The 24,390-nt window shown below is 34.6% G+C and overlaps 1 protein-coding gene across 2 annotated transcripts in view; it reads left to right on the top strand.

The window, feature by feature from the left end:
- The window catches only part of fndc1 (fibronectin type III domain containing 1), a 72,514-nt gene extending 52,667 nt beyond the window's left edge, over window positions 1-19,847 (top strand). For both annotated transcript variants that reach the window (XM_056445657.1, XM_056445656.1), the window contains 6 exons: window positions 5,305-5,413; window positions 11,433-11,512; window positions 11,608-11,637; window positions 15,724-15,885; window positions 16,102-16,224; window positions 19,093-19,847. In XM_056445657.1, the coding sequence (XP_056301632.1) occupies window positions 5,305-5,413; window positions 11,433-11,512; window positions 11,608-11,637; window positions 15,724-15,885; window positions 16,102-16,224; window positions 19,093-19,208 (620 nt within the window). In that variant the 3' untranslated portion in view covers window positions 19,209-19,847. The remainder of the gene's footprint in view (window positions 1-5,304; window positions 5,414-11,432; window positions 11,513-11,607; window positions 11,638-15,723; window positions 15,886-16,101; window positions 16,225-19,092) is intronic.
- The last annotated feature ends 4,543 nt before the right edge of the window (window positions 19,848-24,390 follow it).

Raw genomic sequence — 24,390 nt, 5'->3', positions numbered from 1 at the left:
GGTGTGCCTCCAGGAACAGGGTTGGGAAACACTGTATTAGACCATATATCTATAGTGATTTTATAAAGTATCTTTACACAATTGGCCAAAAAATTGAAACTTTTTCCTTTGCATTATGGATGTTTTGTGTACAAATAAAGTTTGTCAGCACAATGTACTACAACAAATGGTCAGACTTTATTTTGATGGTCTGTTGAATTTAACATTGCATCTACATGCCAACTAATTCTCATTAGATTATAAGTAGAGTGTTAGGTTGGGGTTAGGGTTAGTGTAAGTTGACATGTACTTGCAAAGTTTCTTATAGTCAGTTAAATGTCTTTTGAAGGCAGACAGTCTATTAATACTCAAATGGACCATCAAAATAAAGTGTTACCCAACAAACAACAATTTTCAAAACTATCTCCATTGACCGAAATCCATGAAAAAGATGGTTTTGCATATACCATCCCTATAGTCTGGCATAATTTTTTTGATTGCTTGTTAAGTACTTGCATGATCATATAGAATAACCATGTAATATGCATGCACAGGACATAGTAAAAACTAAGTAAAAACTCAAAACATAAATTCATATAGAAAGTATACGTTAACGTTATATTGAAACTTTTTTCAGAACAACTGAACACAGAGTTAAGGGACCAGAAAAATATCAATCTGTAAACATGTTTTGTACTTTAAATGAGGAAAATAAGCATACGTTAATAAATGTGACCAAAAAAGTATGCAAGTTTACAGTATACAGCATACATTGTAGAAATTCTGTGAATTAAACTGCACAACCCAAAAGAAACAATGATCATCAGAAGGATGAGAGTTGGCTCTATATAGAACAAAATGATTGATTTCATTTAATTTAATATTTTTGCATTTACGAGGAAAAAGTGTCATATTGGATGTTGCATCTTTCCGTTATGGATGTGAGGGATGTGAAATTGCTACTTGTGTGACTTTGGTAAATCAAATATAAAAGTTTGAAAACATTGACAGATACATTTTGAGTATTTCTAAAGTACTGTAAAATACTTGCTTACACAAAAAACTTTTTTTTTCATGGCAAAGTTGACATTTGCATGGAATTGCTCATAAGCGTTTTCAAAGCATTGCATTTTTGTTTACATGAAGTCAAACATTTTATGATTTTTGAAAATGTGCAATACTTTTGAACCCTATTTTTAAACTTTTGCCTTCATTGACATGGGAATCAATCATATAACAGGGTGGTGTCACTATGAAATCGATTTTTAAAAGTTAACAGTTTTAAAACCCATTTTTTTCTTGTTGTTGATGTTGAAAATACTGCAAAAAGCTCACAATGCATTAAATATTTGTTAAAAAACAAGAAGAAGATGCACCCAATTCAGTTTATGCATTTATTGCTAATATTCCATTCCTCGGGCTCCTACGCTTAAGCAATATTAAAGAAAGCTAAAGAAATAAAGGTAATCATGCATAGGCCTGTTTGATAGCAACAATGAAAAAGATTTACAACCTATTTTTACTGACGAGGAAAAAGATGCATCAGACAGGAAAGCCAAGAATGACAGCTATGCAATCAACTAAACAACTGCATGGGAACAGAGCAACATTACAAGGATAGTTCGTCTAGCAATGGATATTTTGTATCATCCACATGTTGTGCCAAGCCGGTATAAATTTTCTTCTGTGGAATATTAAAGAAAAATAAATAAGTAAATAAGAGGCAACACGGTGGCGCAATGGGCAGCATGATCGCCTCACAGCAAGAAGGTCGCTGGTTTGAGCCCCGGCTGGGTCAGTTGGCTTTTCTGTGTGGAGTTTGCATGTTCTTCCCGTGTTTGTGTGGGTTTCCTCCGGGTGCTCCGGTTTCATCCACAGTCCAAAGACATGCGCTACAGGTAAATTGAATAAGCTAAATTGGCCGTGTGTATGCAAGACTGTATGGGAGTTTCCCAGTGTTGGGTTGCGACTGCGTAAAACATATGCTGGATAAGTTGGTGGTTCATTCCGCTGTGGTGACCCCTGATTAATAAAGGGACTAAGCCGAAAAGAAAATGAATGAATGAATGAATAAATAAAGAAATGCATAATTTGAAACAACACGAAGATGAGTTAAGAAGACAGAATGTTTATTTTTTGGCTGGACTGTCTATTTGTGGCAGGCAATCAGCTGATATTTTTGAATTGGAAACAAAAATATAGCTCATTTGCAAAGAAATTCTAGTTTCATGAAAAGAGTGTGCACTGTTTTAACTTGTTTGGTAATGAACTAAAAAATCAAATGTGTATGATTTGTAAATAAGATGGAGGATTGTTCAAATACCACATGTTGAAATACTCCCATCTGTAAAAGCACAGTATGCTGAATTGTCTTACATCCTGCACGGTTTGCATTTAATGTGCATTTTCAAGCACGAAGCTATATTTAACGTTGCTGTAACATATTGACCCTGACAGTTTCATTCTGATTCACACATACAGGGAGGCAATTCCCACAGCCACTGTTAGTGTCATGATGTGATGTGTGAGGAGGTTTACATGCAGCGAATTCCCTGCCAACAGACCGCCGATAAAGTTTAGATGAATGGTGCAACTTTTTCAAAACATGAAAAATAAGGTCCACATGCTCTTGAATAAAATTTGACAAGGCAATATCATGTTACAGCTGATTTGTTTTTAAGAAATCGCTGCCATTTTTAAAAAGATTTTTTAAATACTCAACCTAAAAGCATTTTAACATTATTACATTTGCAAATTGCATTACAAAATTACAAATTACATGATAATTACTTTACAGATCCAATTAATATACTTTACTTAGCTGTATATTTACACAGCAATGTAGAAAAAACATTTAGACATTTAGAAAATTCTATTATTCTATAATTTCTATAAAAATGCAGGGTTCCACAAAATTAATTCATGTTGTCCCTACACAAATCAATTAAGATAAGTTAATTGGTTTGACAAATTTAAGTAGATTGAAAATAAAACAATTAAATTGTTCTCAAAAAAATCTCAAGAATTGTGTTATTTCAGCTCATTTTAAATAAGTAGTTTGAACAATCTACTTATTCTACTGTGGCTTCCCAACAAAAAAATGTAATAAAATAACAAAGCATGTCATGCTTTCAGAAGTTCTAGAAATGTTTAGACAAGGCAATATATTTAAACGGTTAACAAATCAGTATTCGGTTGAATAACCCTGATTTTCAATGGAAATTAAATTAATTCATTCAAAACAATTGAAAACATTTATTATTCTGACCAATTTACCTGTTCTGGAATAAATGGCAATATTTTTACTTGAGAGTTATACATAATCTTAAAGCTTTATTTGCCATACAAAAATATTTAAAATCTGGAATCTGAGGACTCAAAGAAAATAATGTATCAAGAAAATCACCTTTAAAGTTGTCCAAATTAAGTGCATTAAATTCATATTCCTAGCCAAAAAAATAACTAATAATAATATAATAAATATAAATAATAAATAATAACTATTCATGTATTTATACTGTAGGACATAAAAATAATTCTTCATTAAATTCAATCTTTACTTAATTTGTTTCCTTAATGATTTTTGGCATAAAAGAAAATTGATCATCTTGACTCTGCTCTGATTATTGATAATTTTACTTATGGTCTTGTGGTCCAGGGTCACATATGTTATGAGACTTTCATGAAATAAAACATTAGTCAATATTTTGTCCAAACCTATTTTCAAGGTCTCTTATTTTTTTCTTCCATAGCTGTATATATCTATACATTCTCAGAAATAAAGTATCTGTCACTGGGGTGTTACCTATTCAAAATGAACATTTTTGTACCGTACAGGTGGACATTAGTACCTTTAGGGCACAGTTTTGTACCTTTAAGGTTCACTTTTGTACGTTTTAGGTATTAATATGTAACTTTAAGGACCTGTTAGGAAGATTTTGTACTTTTATTTAAATGTTAATTTATTCATTTAATTTCATTCAGCTTAGTCCCTTTATACATCAGAGGTCGCCACAGCGGAATGAACCACCAACTTATCCAGCATATGTTTTACCCAGCAGATGCACTTCCAGCTGCAACCCAGTACTGGGAAACATCCATTCAACACTCATTCACACACATAAGTACAGTTGAAGTCAGTATTATTAGCCCCCCTTTGAATTTTTTTTTCCTTTTTTAAATATTTCCCAAATGATGTTTAACAGAGCAAGGAAATTTTCACAGTATGTCTGATAATATTTTTTCTTTTGCAGAAAGTCTTATTTGTTTTATTTCGGCTAGAATAAATTTTTTTATTTTTTAAAAGCCTTTTTAGGGTCAAAATTATTAGCCCCTTTAAGCTATTTTTTTTTTCGATAGTCTACAGCAGTGTTTCCCAACCCTGTTCCTGGAGGCACACTAACAGTACATATTTTCGGTGTTTCTCTTATCTGACCCATTAACTTCAGGTTTTGGAGCCTCTTCTAATGTTCTGATTAGTTGATTCGGGTGTGTTTGATTAGGGAGAGGTTGAAAATGTGGACTGTTGGTGTGCCTTCAGGAACAGGGTTGGGAAACACTGGTCTACAGAACAAACCATCATTGTACAATAACTTGCCTAATTACTCTAACCTGCCTAGTTAACCTAATTAACCTAGTTAAGCCTTTAAATGTCACTTTAAGCTGTATAGAAGAATATATAGTAAAATATTATTCACTGTTATCATGGCAAAGATAAAAAAAAATTCATTATTAGAAATGAGTTATTAAAACTATTATGTTTAGAAATGTGTTTTAAAATTTAAAAATCTCCGTTAAACAGAAATTGGGGAAAAAATAAACAGGGGGGCTAATAATTCAGGGGGACTAATCATTCTGACTTCAACAGTACACTACGGCCAATTTATTTTATTCAATTCACTTATACTACGTCTTTGGATTGTGGGGGAAACCGGAGCACCCAGAGGAAACCCACGTGAACATGGGGAGAACATGCAAACTCCACACAGAAATGCCAACTTGAGACTTGAACCAGCGACCTTCTTGCTGTGAGGCGACAGTGCTAACCACTGAACCACCGTATCGGCCTATATAAATGTTTTTATATATATAAACTTTATCATTCTCCCCTTCTGTCATAAACCTTCACTCCTTCACTGTTCTCTCTTTCATATTAAATGGTGGAAAATACACGCACATGCTTACTTTATATACATCCTGCAGCCTTGGCAGACGTTTAGCCCTTCCATGATGTAATAAGCAACTAGGATTATATTGAGGAATCCCTATAAAGACATGACATAATCCAAGCTCATTTATCTGAATCTGTTTGAATCTCTTTCATAGGCTACATGGTACACAGTGCCTCCTATGACGACGTCCTGAATAACAGATGGTCAGAACAACCCTCAACTGGAACACACCTCCCTGTTGAAAACCTCAAACCTAACTCAAGGTGCTCTTCAGCATGACACAAACACACCACATCAATCCATTTACTATATAGTATATATATTTATCCAAAGCAACTTACAAGTGAGAAATGAAATGAAAAACAGTTCTGATCTAAAGGCTCAGATACAAAAAGGCAATTGGGAATAGTTCTCAGTGTAAATCTTTTGGGAGGGCTGCTAAATCATGCCTTATCTATGAACTCCAACAATATGCTGGGAAGATGTGAGAGACTTGCTGGTATAAAAAGCTATCAAATCATTTCCACTTTCTTAATTGGACATACATTTATACAATTGCAACACTTATCTCCCTCTTGTTCTGGAGTAGTTGTAGTTTTTCCCAAACATGTTTTGCGACGCCTTAAACTACCTCTGACATAATAACCGATCTAAAATGTGGTTGCATGTTTAAAATATGTGACAGATTAAGTCATGAAAGCTGGGAACTATTTTATAATTAGCAGGGTTGTCATAGTTAGCTCATGTATGCGTGTAATCAGTTTGACTTCATGTGGGATTTATTCTGCTCTATCTGTGATATCTAACTGATTGCAATCTTTGGAGCAGATTGGAACTGATAAATAAGAACCATAAAGGATGTTTTACAAAAGTGATTTTTTTTCTATTGCATATTTTATTGTATTGCATTTTTTCATTATTGTTTTAGTGGTGAAACATAATTATATCTGAAGAACTTTTTGTCTAATCCTTTTTTTAATAATGCATAAAATCAAGAGCAAATGTATTATTACAATGTGTTTTTTTTTTTTCTTTTATTGAGCATCAGAACATTGAATAATTTCTGAAGTATAATTTGAATGTTTTTAGCACTTTTTTATATTTTCTTTTCCTAAAATGATGCATAAAATCAAGAGCAAATTTATTGTTACAAAGTGTTTTTTTATATAAGTATATTTAAATTATTTCTGAAGAATAATTTGACTGTTTTATGACTTTTTTTTCTAATTATTTCTTTATTGGATATAAATTTATAGGACATTTTATAGGACCTAAAATGACTTTTTTCTAATTATTATTATTAATTTTTTTTCAAAAATGATGCATAAAATCAAGAGCAAAAAAAATATCATAACAAAGTGGGGTTTTTTTCTTGAACATTAGAATATTTGAAGGATTTCTGAAGTATAGTTTTACAGTGCGGTAATGTTTGCTGAAAATTCACAATGAATTTGGAATTTGAAAATTCACAATGAATAAATAAAGTAAAAAAAAACTTCCCAGGCACTAAAATAAGATAACCAGAACCTACCAGCCTTTAGCCAAGACCACATTAACATTCACAACTGTATTGTGTTTACACGCGTTTCTGGATTTCTGCTCTCACTGTAACACTGTAAACTCTACAAACACATTTTTGCAGCAGTAGATAAGGGAGGTGTTTATGGCCTGTCTGCACATTTCCCACAGATGTGAAGCAATTTCTGCCTACCAGAGCAATCTAAATGCTTTCTTCACCAAGCAGCATGCCTTCATTGGGGCATTACAGCACCCATGAGCTTTCCCACAGATTTCCACACAATCATTCATTCAGTTCTGCGCATCCCTCACGCATGTTTATTTCTTAGATATTTTTGGCTTATTAGGTCTACTCTCAGAACAGATTTTGCTTCAAAATTAGTGCAAAAAAGCATTCACAGACTTCGTCTGGACCTGCACATGGCTTCCTCACGCATGTATAAACGCACGCAGCTGTGTGTAATGCCCCAGGTTTGATTGACATTTGTTTTGTACACTTTTCCAGACAGGCAGATGCACTCTCTCCATCATTACCTTGAGAAAATAAGTTCTGTGCATTTGCACTCATTAGAGATGTTTGGTTCATAAACGTGGAATGTGAGGATAAAGTTGTTTTTATTGTCCTCTGGGATTCATTTAGAAGCCTCTGTTATTATAGCCTCTCAGCCGAGCTCACTGACTGACAACTTTACAGTTCAGCTATGAAGTGTTGATAAGTTTTATGAATAATTTGCGATAGCTTTTAGACCTAGGAAAATAGCCTACACTGGACAATAACAGATTAGTCAAAGAAATGATGACAAACCACTTGGATGCCATATCGAGGCTTTCATTGGTTTCACAAAACATTGTGGTCAAAAGGGCAGAGGAAAAAATGAGATACGCATGTTCAAATGCACGTTAGTTCAACCAATAATGAAAATTAAAGGCACAGTTCAGCCAAAAATGAAAATTTGTTGATACTTTCCTCACCCTCAGGTCATCCAAGATGTACTGTAGGTGACTTCCAGGATTTTTAAACTGAAAATATAGTGATTCATAAAATGTCAATTAACAGCTACGGCACTTGCGAATCCAAAAATATATACAAGCAAAACATAATGAATGCTTGTGGCTCCTGATGATTCATTGATGCCTTATGAAGTGATCGATCTAAGTAAGAAACTAAACATTATTTACAATAGCGCAGGTATTTATCATTACCGTGGAATGAAGCGTGAATAAAGCTGAGAAACATAGGAGACGGGCAGTGTTGCCAATTGCTTTATATTTTCAACTAGAAGTGATTACTTAATTTCAATATTTAAACAGAATAATTGTTTATATTTGCATTTCTGAAAGAAAAAATATTTTATAGTTTTTTATTTCCTCAAAGTGGATTTATATATTTTCATATTTAAGTGCTCTTTTCCTGTTAATTACTTGGGATATATATTTTATATCTGTGAGATGATGTTACTTGAGAAATGTTAATAATAATAATAATAATAATAATAATAATAATAATAATAATAATAATAATAAGGTCTATCCACATAACTGTGAAATATGACATACAGTGAAATTTGTTGTTCATCTTTTGTTTACTATACTTGTAAGGTTAAAAATAAAATCCTAAATAATCAAATAAGATCAAGTCCTTTGCTTTTCTGAAATATTTAAGCTTACTTATTATATAAAGCCCCTTTGTACATTCTCTGGAATAACCACTTTTCTAAAACTACATTGTGAAAGATATCGTTAGCATGAAATAAATGTTCTCATTTACCGTAAATTAAAATTTTGGTCATACTGCCCAGTCCTAATTTAGATCATTACCTTGAATCCACAGCGTTTGCAAACAAACCTGAGCATGTTTATGACAGTCTGGAGCACAAGCTTATAAATAACATTCAGTATCTTGCATATTACAATATTACTGACAGGTATTGTTTTGCCTCTTTATGTTTGTTTGCGTTTACACCATTGAGTTAAAAAAATAATAATTTAAAGGCCATTTTCTTGCAACTGGAAATTCATATCTCACAAGACTTTTTCGTGTAATTGCATAATACAAACTCGCAACTGCTGGTTATTATTGAGAGTTAAATACACTACCTGACAAGTCTTGTTGTCTATCCAAGTTTTAGGAACAACAAATAACAACTTGACTTGTAGTTGATCATTTGGTATCAGAAGTGGCTTATATGAAGGGCAAAGTACTCTAGATTATGCTGATTTTACCTAAATAAAATATGATCATGCCTTGATTTTTAATTATTTAATTAGGACTTTGCTAAAACAAAAGTCTTGCCACTTAACAGAAATAATGTACAGTATAGAATATGAAGCCATGGTGCAGTGAAAAAAGAATTAATATTGTGTATGACTCCCATGAGCTTGGAGGACTGCATCCATACTTCACTGCAATGACTCAAATAACTTAGTAATAAAGTCATCTGGAATGGCAAAGAAAGCGTTCTTGCAGGACTCCCAGAGTTCATCAAGATTCTTTGGATTCATCTTCAATGCCTCCTCCTTCGTCTTACCCCAGACATGCTCAATAATGTTCATGACTGGGCTGGCCAATCCTGGAGCATCATGACCTTCATTGGTTTCAAAAACTTTGATGTGGAGGCTGAAGTATGAGAAGGAGCTCCATCCTGCTGAAGATTTTGCCCTCTCCTGTGGTATGTAATGTAATGGGCAGCACAAATGTCTTGATACCTCAGGCTGTTGATGTTGCCATGCACTCTGCAGATCTTTCACACGCCCCTAAAAAAATGTAACCCCAAACCATGATTTTTCCTTCACCAAACTTGACTGATTCCTGTGAGAATCTTGGGTCCATGTGTGTTCCAATAGGTTTTCTGCAGTATTTGTGATTATAGGGATGCAGTTCAACAGATGATTCATCTGACAAATCTACCTTCTGCCACTTTTCCAAATGATCAACTAGAAGTCAATTTATTATTTGTTGCTCTTACAACTGGGATTGATGACAAGACTTTTGTCAGATAGTCTATAGTTCAGAATTAAGAGAAAATCATAGAAAATCAAATATAAACCCTCAATTCTAACATTTCCACTCACAAATCTGACTTCGGAGTTGTGAGATAAAAAGCTTGCAGTTCTAAGAAAATGGTCTTTACAACTCTAAAATAGACTTTGTAGACTATAGGCTAAAATAGATTTTAGAACTTTCTATTTCACAAATCTGAAGGGAAAAAGACCACGATTAAGCTGCAGACCTAAAATATGTTTTGTTCTTCATCAAACCTATACCCCCTGGCCACTAACAGCATATGAAACATGGGACTATGCTGTGACTTTTTTTTTATTATTTCATTGCATTCTAAACCAGACAGTTTTCAAAATGTCTCCTTTTGTAGCACAAAAAAAAAGAAATAATGCTATATAGCTTTGGAACACTGAATAATGACAGAATTTTTATTTTGGATGTACTACACTTTTAATAATATTTGGTCAAAAGGACAAGGAGAAAGCAGCACATGGGCACATAAACAGTAACCACACATCCTGGTTGAAATATAACAGACCCCCTCCTTACTCTCCTTCTGGCGGTTTGACTGTAATTGTCCATTTTTTTCTTTATTTTGGTCAGAGTTTCCACGTGGCTGCGCTAATTTGATCCAGCAGTGCTGATTTTATGTCATTAAACGGGTCCTGAGTTAAAGCAAGCGAAGCGTGAGCTAACCGAACAGTCTCTCGCTGGCACAACAGAAGGCTGTGTGCCTTGTGTTAGCTCTGCCCTTTCAACTTTATCACAGTTCTCTCTTTTAATTTCTTTACTTGTCTAATTTATCCTCAGAGGTAAAGGATGTGCCAGAGAGTGAGGGCAAAATGGGGGGTTGTGGTCTGGTATTTGTCACAAAGAGATTTTGTCAGATTGGAAATTCCATGTTGATGTGTTATTTTCTTGCTCACTCTCCCTGACATGCAGCCTCTTCTTGTCATTAAATTTTGTCAGCCTTTTCTTTTTGCCAGAGGCTCACTCTTAAAACTTTTCCTCATGCATGTTTTATTAATGGACATTTAACTGTGCTTCCTTTCATTTTTCTACCCGTTTTGCATTACTTTCTGTCCTTTTTCATTTTCATTATTTGTTTTACGCTTTTTTTGATTTCCTTCTTCATTTTTTCTTTCATTTTATTATTTCCTTGCCTTTCCCCCCAATTTTTTCATTTTTGTCTTTCACCTTTCTTCCTGATTTTCATTTTTGTAACCAATTTTCCTTCCATTTTCATGTTATTTTTATTTTGTTTTCTACCTATACAATTTCAATAAAAAAAAATACTTTCATTTTCTTTTTTAATGTTTTTTTTTCTTTTATAAGTGTTATTTTTTCTTTCTTTACACACTCTCATTGTATTATTAAGGGGGTAGTTCACCAAAAAATGAACAGTAACTCATCTTTTACTCACCCTTAAATTGTTCCCAACCTGCGAAGTGCACACATTTCAGTCTTCAACTGAACATGCAAGAAGATATTTTGAAGAATTTCAGAAACGAAACAGGTATAGTTATTTGCATTTAGAAAAATACTAGTCAGCAAACACAATCAAATGCAAATATTCTTCAAAACATTATCTTTTTTGTTTAGTTGAAGAAATAAACTTGAGGGTGAGTACATTTTCATCTTTAAGTGAACTACTCCTTTAAAGTTTAGATGAGTGTATATGTAGACAATTTCCTGTCACAAAAAACCTTCATTGCACCAAAACACGCTTTTAAATAACAAATTTGAAACATTCTTGTTTTTAGGTATTACTTCAGAGTTCAAGCTAAGAACATTTTTGGACTGGGGCCATTCAGTGAAACTTTAACATACGTCACAGAGTCAGGTGAGTCTTTCTTTATCTGAATGCACAAAAAGTCAGTTGTCGTATTTAAAACCCTTTATCAAATTACAATTAATATTCTGTTTTTATTCATCTAGATGACCCTCTGCTCATAGCAAGACCCCCAGGTAAGCGATATCTCATTACATACAATATTTATGTCATTCAAAAAGTCCCCGATGTGGAGATCAGAAACCTTTACTTTTAGTGACACTGGTGGCCATTAAAGAGCCCATATTATGGGTTTTTGAAAATGCCCTTCCATGTAGTATGTCACACAGCTCTAAGTGAAGTGAAATATCCAGCTAAGGCTTAAATCTGTAAGTGTACAGTGTTTAAAACTATTGATTCATCTATAAAAGAGTCGACTCATAGTGCTTCAAACGAGTCGTCTTGATAACGAGTTATTAGGTGTTTCGCGATGACGCAGCTACGAAACACAAGTAGTTGCACGCGCAAGCCCGGGAGATTTGAAACCTGCGGCTCCGCCCACTAACAGAAAAAAGTCACTCACACACACACACAGAGACACACACAGACACCGGTAGAATGAAGTCACGCTGTGCAGATGGAGATTATTGACAGTTCACCCAAAGATGAAACCTTAGCATATAGCCTAGCCTTGAGCAGATCGAGAGCCTCTGGAAACTACCTGCTTACAAAGAAGACTTCTTCAGTTTGTTAAAGGAAGGATCAGTAAAGACTGTCAGAACAAGGATCAGTGGATCATGAATCAGTTTCTTCCCCCATTTCACCAGTGTAAGTACGTGCGATTAAAATTGTTGCCTCGTTTACTCTAGCTTGCAAATTATGCATTTAGTTGTGTTTTGTTACTTGTAACCGCGTGTACTGTATCAGGTTAACTCTTTATATTCTCATATCGCGTGTAAAGCTACGTTGAAAACGCGACGCGTGCCGCTTTGTTTATGGATAGTCAGCTATGTGTGTGTGTGTAATGTGTGTGTGTGTGTGTCTCCTCTAAGGACGGTCGTTTGTGTGAGTGTCTCCTCTTAGGAGGTTGATGTGTGTGTGTGCGTGTCTCTGAATAGGGTAAAGCTCTAGGCAAAGGGTGATCAAAGGGACCCGTTTGTAAAGTGAGGACTTTAGGGGGTGTCGCGGTTGAAATCTTAGGGTTGTAATCGCGGATGTAACTGAGGACGCGGAGGGGGAGGGAGGTGTCGCCGCCGCGCCGTCTCTATTCTGGACGCGCCGGCCCTGTGTGTGCGTGTGTGTAAAAAGAGCAAGTAGACCGCTAGGACATATCCTCGCCAGTTCTTGGACTTTTTGCTTGATAAAATAGTTAGTCGTCAGTATTTTCTAGTCCATCGTCTATATTTACATTCACCCACTGGCAGCCAAAATCCACTATGAAGCGTGTGTACACTGTGACTACTTTTATATTGTTGATAATCTGCTGGGCATTTCACTCTGTCTCGCCCTGAAGCCTGTCAGTGTTGTCGACCAATCGCAGCAGCCTGTCATTGGTCCAATCAGCGCAGATTAGCTTCGCGCTGAGCAGGGGTTTGGGTACAAATGAATCGCTGAACGATTCATATGGGAGTCGCTGGGATAACTAGGTAAAAATAAATGCATATTATAAGACCATCAAAGTGTTGTTTGACCTTGCATGCATATTAGACTGTTGTTGGAGACCCTTACAACCTAAATATGACCCTATTTCATCTATAATATGGGCTCTTTAAGTAAACTGCAACCAACTAACTGCTTACACCCACACACATAACGAACAAACACTGAACATGATTCAGACACAATATACACTTATATACGATATACCTTATAATGAACAACAAAAGTCGATCCATGCTGCTGTGAGCGAGATGTAGATATTTATGTCAAATTGTGCTGTGTGCTTTCCTCTGAGTAATGAAATGAACAGAATGAAAACAACAACTGTATCAAAGAATGGAATGAGGCAGAACAGAAGACAGGTTCTAAGGAGCTACATAATTTTCACATTCTTTTCATTTTCCTGGCAAAAAATGTCCTTCAAATAAAAATCAGTCAACAGGGTTAAGTACAATACCAGGAAAGTCAAATGTCTTGATTATTATATTTTGTTTTAAGCTGTTTGGGCAATGAAAAAGCACTACATTTAAGGTTATTTTATTTATTAAAGGATTTATTTAAATGCTGGTGTCCCAAAAAAGATTTTTGAAGTCAACTTTTAAACTCCATCACATCAAATTTTACAGTGTTTGTTTTACTAGCGCACATTGTTATTCTTTAAGGGGAACAATTAATCTACTTAAAACAAAATGTTTTTTTTGTGATCTTCAAAGTCTGACCATTTGCTTTCACCTTTGCAGTTTCAATATTGACGGCTTCAGCCACAATATTCTTGACATTAGTTTGCTAAGAGTGAATCATCAGTGCTTCCCACACATACCGCCTAGGTATATTAACGGCCCCCCAAGTATGTTTAGTGACACTTTTTTTTTACTATTATTATCATCCTTTTACACTTTTTTTTTGTATCCGCCCAATTTAAACAAATATCAGCGAACGATTAACTAGTGGAAAATCTTCTCTTGTTTACCCGTTTCACACTGCTCGCTCTGTGTGTGCGAGATCTGTCAACACTCATGTGCTCTGCAGACCCACAGAGACCTGCACCTTTTTTGCGTCTAGCCAGGGTTTCTAAATGTACAAATATATCTGGGAGTTGGTTTTGCTTTCGTTTTCTAAGCTGTCGTTAATTTTATACGCACAGCCGTGTGAGCGAGAGACATTAAATAATTAATTCTTTAATTTAAATGACTCAGAAAAACTACTAAATACTGAATGAAATTATTTGTTCGAATATTTGTTTACCATTAGAAATGGGTAATCAGCTTATTTGTCTTATTTAAATAATCTACACGTTTTATTCTTTTAATTATTATAATTTTTTGAGATATTGACTGTTTTTATCCCTTTCGTCTATCATTTATTTCTCATTTGCTGTATATTTTATTAATTTGTTGATGTCAATATATTACATATTTTATACATCTAAAATGCTTTGGCAATACTGTACAAAATGTCATGCCAATAAAGCAACCTGAACTTCAATGAGACATAGAGAGAAGCAGATTTGGTCTGTCAGTGGGTGCACATGGCTCCTGAATAGCATAAAAGAGAAATGGTGAATGTATTTAGTTTTTTTATTTGAACAGGCTTCTTTTCACTTTAACTTAAAACAGATAATAACAAAAATACAGTTAAAAATCAAATTGTGTTTTGTTTGTCGCATATAGTTAACTTATGTGATATGGGTAAAAGGTGTGTTTCGATCTGGCCACCACCGCAAGTATATTTTAAGTTGGAAGTAAATAAACACACAAACAGTATAATCAATATGTTTCACGCTGATTTTAAGAAAAAAAGTGTTACCAAATTAGGGTGCGTGTAAATAGCTTAAAAAAAGAACAATTATTGGGTAAATTATTGTGTTAAAAAGGGAAAACTAATATAAACAATGAACTTGTGTATTTTGTGACTAGCTATGTTTTTAATAAAGTAAATTTTAAAAATCCTATACTAATTTCATTAAAATCTTGTTTTTAAATGAATAGAGGTGTCATTGAGGTGTTTTTAAATAAATAGAGCTTGTCACACTAACATTTTCTTTTAAACAAAATAAGAGTAAAAACACAATACTGCTAGCAATCCAGTTGTAATATCAATGATTATCAGTCATTTATAGACATTTCAAGAACCCAGCAAGCATTCTTTGTTTTAAAAAGATGTCTAATAGACCTCTAAACATAGTCGTCTTGGCTAAAATAAGGCTAAATTTGGGCTGTCAGTGAAAATCTAATAGACATCTAAGAATAAAACTAGACTAGTCATCAAATAAACAGAAATGAATGACTACACATATAAAGACCTTGTTTTAGCCAAGACGACTATGTTTAGATGTCTATTAGATGTCTATTAAACACAAAACCGTTTGCTGGGAAATCATTTATATGCTAAGTCTGCATAGTTGCTTGGTTGTTACACATTTCAGCATAAAAGGGCCCTTCGGGATGACATGGTTCTATATATGACTGTTGTTGTGTATTCCTGCTGAAGACTTATTTTAATTGTACCTTAGTTAGCAATTGATCAACCAGTCTCACCAGAACAGATCATGCATTATCACTGAATCACTGTTCCCCTTATCTTTTATATTTTCCAAAGGTAATTGACATTCATTTCCTTTCTAGGTGGGGAGCCCATCTGGATCCCATTCTCATTCAGGTATAACCAAGCCCACAGTTCTTGCAGAGGCAGTCAGTTTGTCAAGCGCACCTGGTACAGGAAGTTTGTTGGCGTGGTCCTCTGCAACTCGCTGCGCTACAAGATCTTCATGGCAGATGGACTGAGAGGTACTGACCTTCCTTTCAAACAACATGATGCCGTTCAAACTTGAATCTAATGCTTAGCGTGCCTGAAATATGAAGCAGTCTGTTTTTTGGAGTGTTTGGCCTAAAAGCCTCGGAAGCATCTATTCCAAACCACAGTTTCCCCTCAGCTAAACACAACGCACTGTCTGAGGTTTGGGTCCTGAGGGACACTCAAGCAACGACTGTTTTCCATTTCAGAAACATTCTACAGTCTTGCTGATACATTTGGCCATGGAGAGGACCATTGCCAGTTTGTGGACTCCCATCTAGATGGAAGAACAGGACCACACAATCTTTCTCTCAACCTGCCTACAGCTCAAGGTAAGACTACTGGTCAAAAGTGTGAAATCAGTAAGATTTTCTAATGTTTGTAAAAGACTGTTTATCAAGGCTGCATTTTGTTGCATAGATTAAAAAATATTACTATTATTTAAATAACTGTGTTCCTATTGTAAATGTAGTTTTAAATGTAGCTGATTCCTGTGATTTAAAGCTGATTATTTAGCATCATTGCTCCAGTCATCAGTCTCACATTATCCTTCAGAAATCCTTATAATTAGAGATATCCTGGTCAGGTTTTTTTGCCATCGAGTGCAAATCATTTGATTTTGAGTATATACCTATACCATATAAACCTGATCTGATACTTCTATAATACATAAAAAAAAGAATAAAAAAAAGAGAGAAGAAACAGATCCAGGATGTTCCTTATTGTTTATTTAATTCACCTCATTTTAACATTCAACAACTCTGTTAACAAACAGCACACTTCTGTGAGGTAGCTTGAACAATCAACTAATAAATAACCTAAACTCTTCACTTTTGGACTTGTAAATATAAAAAAAATCTAATATAAAAACAAATAGCACATCATCTTAAAATACCAGGCAGGCAATCCCAAGTTTACATATCTCACAGTTTGCTAAAGCAATGTTGTCTTCATCAACTTTATAATACCTTCAGAGCGCATACATACGCATACAGAGACATACTCGCGCTTTCCATTTCAAGCTGCTTCCGTGTTCTACTTTACTGGTGTTTAACCAATAGAGTCTCTGCAACAAAGTGATGTCATGCCGTGCGTGTTGCTGTTTCTGTGTGAAGTTAAGAAAGAGGTCTAACTCTGTGTCACCGTATAACTATTGATGTGTTAAAAAATAATGAGAGTCCTGATGGGGAGGTAACATCCGATTCCAAGTCTGAAGCCGTGTGATCGGGCGCGATTTCCGATCACGTGATCTGATCTGGCAACCCCTACTTGTATGCTGAAATATTTCAAATGTTTATTTGTAATAAAATTTGTATTTTTTACATTTATAAATGTCTTTTACTCTTGAACTATTTAATGTGGCCTAAATCAATAAATATGAAAATTTTTATGTTACTGTAAAATTTGACTGTATCCAGTGTTGAGTATAATTAGTTACAAAGTAAATAGTTAATGTAATGAATTATTTTTCCACTGAAAAAGTCAAGTAAAGGGATTTTCATTTTTAGGTAATTCAATTACACCACATTCACATGGGGTGTCAGCATCAACACTTCCCATTCACCTTGTATGGGTGACGTCAAGCATTGCCGAACTAAATTGTGGAATCCATTGGCGCTGCTTCAGTGGAGTTGCTAGCTGCAGAAGTTGGGAACTTCTCAACTTTTCAAGCGCCACCGGAAGCGTCAGCCAATCAGATCGCTTTATGCAAATACCCCAGCTCAGACAGTAGCCGACTGCAGACTAATTTTATTAGCTGACGCTGCTATGACAATCGCATCAGCCCTAACTTTAGACATGCCCTCCGTAAAGCTTTGATGCTGAAGCCCCGTGTGATTCGGGCGTTAGTCACTTATAACATATATACTAGACTTAAACACTAAATAAATTGATCAGTTCTGGAAAAATGAATTCAGAGAAGAAGAGTATTTGTACCTTTTGTGATACAAATGTATTTTGAAAAATAATTATAGTTTTCAACAGTGGTTGATTGCACATGAATAATTAACAGTCAATTGAGTCAAAAAAATTATGATAATTTGAAACGTGTTGTGTGTTTTGATACATATGAAGTTTCTTTTCTAAAGTATAACATTTTTTAACAAAACTAAAAGTCACATTTATAGTATTAAAATCTATTTTCTCTATAATTATTCATAATTAATTACTTATTTTGAAGTATCTTACCCACACTGTAAAATAATGGCCGTTAAATTACAGAAATTTACCATATAATAATTGAGGTTAAATTACAGAAATTTCCTTACATTTAAATTTCCAGTAAATTCCTGCAATTTAACGTCCGCTATTTCATGGTAAATTCCTGTAATTTAACATCTGTTAGTTTATGGTAAATTCCTGTAATTTAACGTCTGTTATTTTATGGCAAATTCCTGCAATTTAACGTCCGCTATTTCAAGGAAAATTCCTGTAATTTAACGTCTGTTATTTTATGGTAAATTCCTGTAATTTAATGTCCGTTATTTCATAGTAAATTCCTGTAATTTAATGTCTGTTATTTTATGGCAAATTCCTGCAATTTAACGTCCGCTATTTCATGGTAAATTCCTGTAATTTAACGTCTGTTATTTTATGGTAAATTCCTGTAATTTAATGTCCGTTATTTCATAGTAAATTCCTGTAATTTAACGTCTGTTATTTTATGGCAAATTCCTGCAATTTAACGTCCGCTATTTCATGGTAAATTCCTGTAATTTAACGTCTGTTATTTTATGGTAAATTCCTGTAATTTAATGTCCGTTATTTCATAGTAAATTCCTGTAATTTAACGTCTGTTATTTTACGGTAAATTTCTGTAATTTAACGCCCATTATTAAAGTTTTTTTCTGGCACCCCAGCAAAAAATTATGGATTTTTTTTTTTACAGTGCAACACTGACTGTCACAGTTTCCAGAAAAATATGAAGGAACTGATGATAATAATAATAATTAATTTTTTTATGAAAAATTCAACTTTAACTTGCATTAATAAATTAAGTTTTAAACTATATTCAATAAGAAAACTGTTACATTACATTTGAATAATATTTTAACATTTTACTGTATTTTTTATCAAATGAATGCAGCCTTGGTGAGTAGAATAGTTTTAAAACATTAAAAAATGACTGATCCCAAACTTTATTGGCTTTTACTAAAGTTTCTGAATGTTTATCCTAACATGATCTTCTATTTGGATTTCAGGATATTATCGGTCATACAGACAAGAGCCAGTGAATTTCGGGGCCATCGGCAGGCGCACACCTCATCCATTTGTAGGCTGGTATGAATGTGGAGTTCCAATCCCTGGAAAGTGGTAACAAGGGGGAAACTCCAAGAGGACATTTCCACAGGACATCACAAACCATGTGTTCTCTCCCTAAACCAATCAGCCAATCAGAGGTGAACTATTGGTCACCATGATGAACAAACTTAGATCATATAGCAACTGCTTCTGATGGAAGGAATATAGTACTTTGAGTAACACTAATATTTCTACATATTCAGTATCAAGCACTTTTTAAAAAGAAATATCAGTCTGTATATGAGGAAACTGCAGCATGAGTATCTGAGTTCATTAACAGTGTCTTATTTTTTTTCATGTGTTCTGTAATAGTAATTATTTCACATTTGCCATTCTGCCTGGAATATTTATCATACAATAGCTTCAGAGAAACGCCCTTGTTAGCAAGTTAAATATCAAAAGGACAAAATCAAATGAATAAGAATTTTCTGGGAACAAAAAAAAGATGATGTAACAAATTTCCTGTGAGTAATGTTTGCTGTTGTTTATATAACTTGCCGAGGTTTTGTACTCTTACATTTTTTGTATTACCCTCTTTTTGAACAAAAGTTGGCATGGAAGTATTGCCCATATTAGGGCAGATTGAAAAAAATATATATTTTTATTTGCTCAGGAACGGTTAAAATTTTAATAAAGGTGCTATGGAGAAAACAAACTTTTGATCTTACATTACACACAAGAGAAATAATATAATATAATATAATATAATATAATATAATATAATATAATATAATATAATATAATATAATATAATATAATATAATATAATATAATATAGGTGACACAGTGAATCAGTGGTTGGCACTTTCACCTCACAGCAAGAAGATCGCTGATTCGAGTCCCGGCTGGGTGAGTTTGCATGTTCTCCCCATGTTTGCATGGGTTTCCTCCGGGTGCTCTGGTTTCTCCCACAGTCCAAAGACATGCGGTATAAGTGGATTGAATAAACTAAGTTGTCTGGTGTTTTTCCCAATACTGGGTTGCGGCAGGAAGGACATGCGCTGCATAAAAACATATGCTGGAATGGTTGGCGGTTCATTCTGCTGTGGCAACCTCTGAGATAGAGGCTAAACCAAAGAAAGATGAACAATATAATATAATATAATGTAATGTAATGTAATGTAATGTAATGTAATATAATATAATGCTATTAGATGCTTTGGTGACTTAGGCCCCGTTTACACTGCCAGTTTAATGTGACCCAATTCCGATTTTTTGTTTATATATGACAGAGATAAACACGAAAAAAACGCATGTATTCGGATATTCAGAGATCGGTTTCAGGCCTCTTTTATTTGTAGAAATAAATCAGATATAAATGGGATATGTGACGATGCGACTACCATGTAAACAGGCAGATTGGATTTTGAGGCATTCCATTTTGTACGTCATTAAACTTGGCGACAATGTGGTACTTCTCTGCGGTTTAATGATGTAGAAGAAAAGGATGTGTCAAGACGCTGACGCAGAAAACAACAACAGAGGAAACATGAAGAAGGAAAGTGGTCTGTGGTCGACGGCAGAAGTTACCTGCCTTCTTACCCTGTGGGAAGATAAGTCAGTTCAATATAAACCCACAAATGCCTCTAAATGGTGGAGGACACCATATATAAACCTAGGCGCAAGCTGCGATGACGGCCCTTTCCCTCCTCCTCTGCCTTAAAATGATTTTAAAGTTGGGCGAACTTCACATATTTTGCAGAGCTAAAAGCAAGACAATTCCTTCCATCGTCGCTAGTGTGGTGCAGATGCTAGAACCCACCTTTACGCATGTGCAACGTTGTAAATTGTATAGCAAGTGTAAACACATGAATCGGATATGGGTCACAATTAAAAGAACGTATAAACAAACAGACAAAAAAAATCTGATATATGCAACAAATCAGAATTGGGCATCGAGACCTGACAAGTTTAAACATGACCTCAGACTGCCACAATTCTGAAAAACAAAATGTAAAAAAATATTTTACTATGTGCACAATGTATTAACAAAGTAAAAAAAATGAGTTAAAAGGTAGAGAAATATTACAGTCACCATTTAATATACGTTTTAAGTATCCAATATTTTATCAAGTTTGGTTGAATCCTTTCTGATTGAAATGTTCATGTTTGTGGTTAAGCAGCGGTGGTGGCCTTTCCACATAATAATAGGTGCTAATAACCGATCCCCCTTTTCTAAATCTATTTCGGATGAGGTGTTTCAGCAATAACCCTTTATTCTGACACTTTTAAAGGCCTATAACTTCCAAAATTACAAATACCTAGAAAGCTTTTTCCTCCTATTTTCCTCATAAACTTTATTGCACTCTATATTTCTTTTCCTTTTTTACATTCTTATTTATTATTCCCATCATTTGTACAAAATGAAGACTGAATACTCTCACATAAATTAAAATAATAAACAATTGCTCATGGACTGGCATTTAGACACATATTCTGGCATTTTTAGAAAGGTTTGTCACCATTTGGCTTGCCTACTATAATCAGTCTAACTTTGGCATCAGCTGGATTCAAATCAAGAAAGAAAAAGCTCAAGTTTCTTATCTGCAAGTACAGCAGTTCCTTATCGGTAAATTAAAACCCATTGATGTTTTATTTGGCTTCTGTTCCCAATCCACATACCTAATTAATCTCTTCTGTGTTTTTCCAAATTTGGTATTATAGCAGTCATTTCTTTAGAGCAGACAAAACTATATGAGACCATCTGGTATTTCAGTGAACAAATACCAGCAAATATATGATATCAATGAGAAACACATTAAGAATCGGACGGATTAATTTAGTTATTCACAAGATAATCTGAATGTTTCAATCCATCTTCTGTATGAGCAACAGATAATGAGTTTGATGTGGGTTACTAAAGAGAAAGCAAAAATGAGAGCAGACAAACACATCTGCTAGAGATGTTAAAAGAGGAAGCGGCAGAAAGAGAGAGATTGTTTTTACAAAAGAGTTATTAAACTTTCATGCAGTGGCGTGCAATGAAACGATATCCTGTGGCAAACATATTTACAAACACGGATGATGTCGCGGGTTTGGGGAACAGGAGGGAAATTTGACCAAGCCACTGATCTCGTCAATGTGATTGTCGCACGACATTGCCACATGCTTTCATTTTTTCATACTTTAGTGCTTTCCTCCAGTGACAACTTTTATCTATGAGCAGAAAGGACAGCACTAAAGATAAAGATTAGCTCACCCAAAACTGAAAATTCAAGTGTGTCCTCGTTCCAGCCTGTAACACGATGACATACTAGATCAGGTCCAATACGTAGTGGACATACATGCGAGAGCGGTTGTTGCTAGAAATGAGAATTATATAAATGATTAAATTACAACATTAAAACTACACCTACCCCAAGCCTAAACTCAACCCTTACAGTTATTAACGTCTACACCTACCCCAACAGTAGCATGGGCGTTACAGTGTCCACTATGTATTGGACCTGATCCAATACATCATCGTGCTACAGACTATCAGAGCGAGGCGGACGCATTGGTTCTGCGCCGATTTTGCCCATCTCAAACAAGTCTATTATTTTATTAGGTCTACTAATAATAAAATAGCAGCACAACTTTTTTTTTTTGCTGCACAAACGAGCAAAAAAAAAACAGATAAAGTGTTTGTTTTAACGGCACAAACCAGCACAAATCGAGCACAAACAAAAGACACCAGTTTTGTGCGATTTAGAGGATATGTGGTGGAGAGTGAAGTCACGGCTCCCAAAATATTTTAGTTATATCTAAAGGAGAAATACAGATACAGTGTTTGTTTTAACGGCACAAATCAAGCACAAACAACCTGTGCTGATTTGGAGTAATTTGAGCAACTTGGGGTGGAAAGTGACGTCACACGGTCAAAAAATAATGCTTAACATCTCAGACCTCAAACCAGCACAAACATTCGTTTTTGCGGCTCAAATCAGCACAAAGGAATGGTATAGTTTTGGGAATTATTTATTTTTATGGGGTGCCAACTTCACGGAGGTTTAGGACATCTTGAAAAATTCTGCCATCATTTACTCATCCTCCACTTGCTCCAAATATGTTTATGTATAGCAAGACATACTGAAGAATGTTGGGGGGAAAACAGCCATTGACTTCCATAGTTTTGTTTTTTTGTTCCAACTTTTGAAGTCAGTGGCTGCTTTTTTCAACATTCATCAGAATATCTTGTTTTGTGTTCAACAGAATAAAGAAATTCACTTGAGTGCGAGTTAAAAAAAAGACTTTTTCAAACCCAATAATGGACTTAGAGAGGCCATCAACAGTCTAAAATAAAACATAATGCCAGTTTTACTGAATGACCTGGCCTTTTTGTATTCATTTAGACCTGTGTATCTGTGGTACTGTAAAACTCCTAAAAGGTCACATGCTCATCAAAGATGAATTTTGCATAATAGTTTGCCATTAATCTTGTATCGCTTAAAAAAGCTTTGACAGTAATGAAGGTCTGCTGAATTAAGCTTCACTGGGAATTAAAGCATTAAAAAATAATTAGCCTTTAATTTTGTGGAGAGCCACAGATGTGAGGCATCAAACTCTTTTAAACAATCTCATTAATGGCTACACATGCAGTGTTCTCTCTTTTGTTTTGGCCAGATGCTTTTGTAAACCCTAACGCCTGTAGGCAAAACAGAGAAAGTTGTCCAAGCAATTACAGCTGCCTTGTAATGTGGTACATTTCAGCAACCCTGAAGATTTACAATAGGTTTGTTAATCCAGATTTCCTCTATTTCCCTTTTTGATTGGCAGATAATTGTAATTTCTTGCCCATAATATATTCACTAAAATCAAACCCAACTTTCATATGAACATGGTACATAATTACCTAAAATTCTGCAGTGTAACTATTCAAAGTAAAGCATGATCTAAACTGTTTTCCACATGCTATTTGTGCATCTCTTTACAAAGTAGGTCATGAGCTACTTGGGCTGGAAAAAGTTACCACTCATACTAAAAGGATTAAATCATCGAAAGAAAGTCAGGACAGAGAGCAATGAAAGAGAGAGAGAGATTAACCTGCTGGAGAAATGCCATCATGTTTATGATCCATCCATGTTTATCACTTATTGATTTGTTTGAGTCACTATTTTAGCTGAGATACACCATTACATTATTAATGAATTCTCTTTACTTAATGTACTGTAAAAGGACTAAAAATAGACCTGATTATAAAAAATAAATCAAATGAAGCC

This window comes from Danio aesculapii, chromosome 20, assembly GCF_903798145.1.
Source record: "Danio aesculapii chromosome 20, fDanAes4.1, whole genome shotgun sequence".
Classification (NCBI taxonomy): domain Eukaryota; kingdom Metazoa; phylum Chordata; class Actinopteri; order Cypriniformes; family Danionidae; genus Danio; species Danio aesculapii.
The sequence above is the reverse complement of the archived record's forward strand: the minus strand, read 5'-3'. Positions and strand labels throughout refer to the sequence as shown.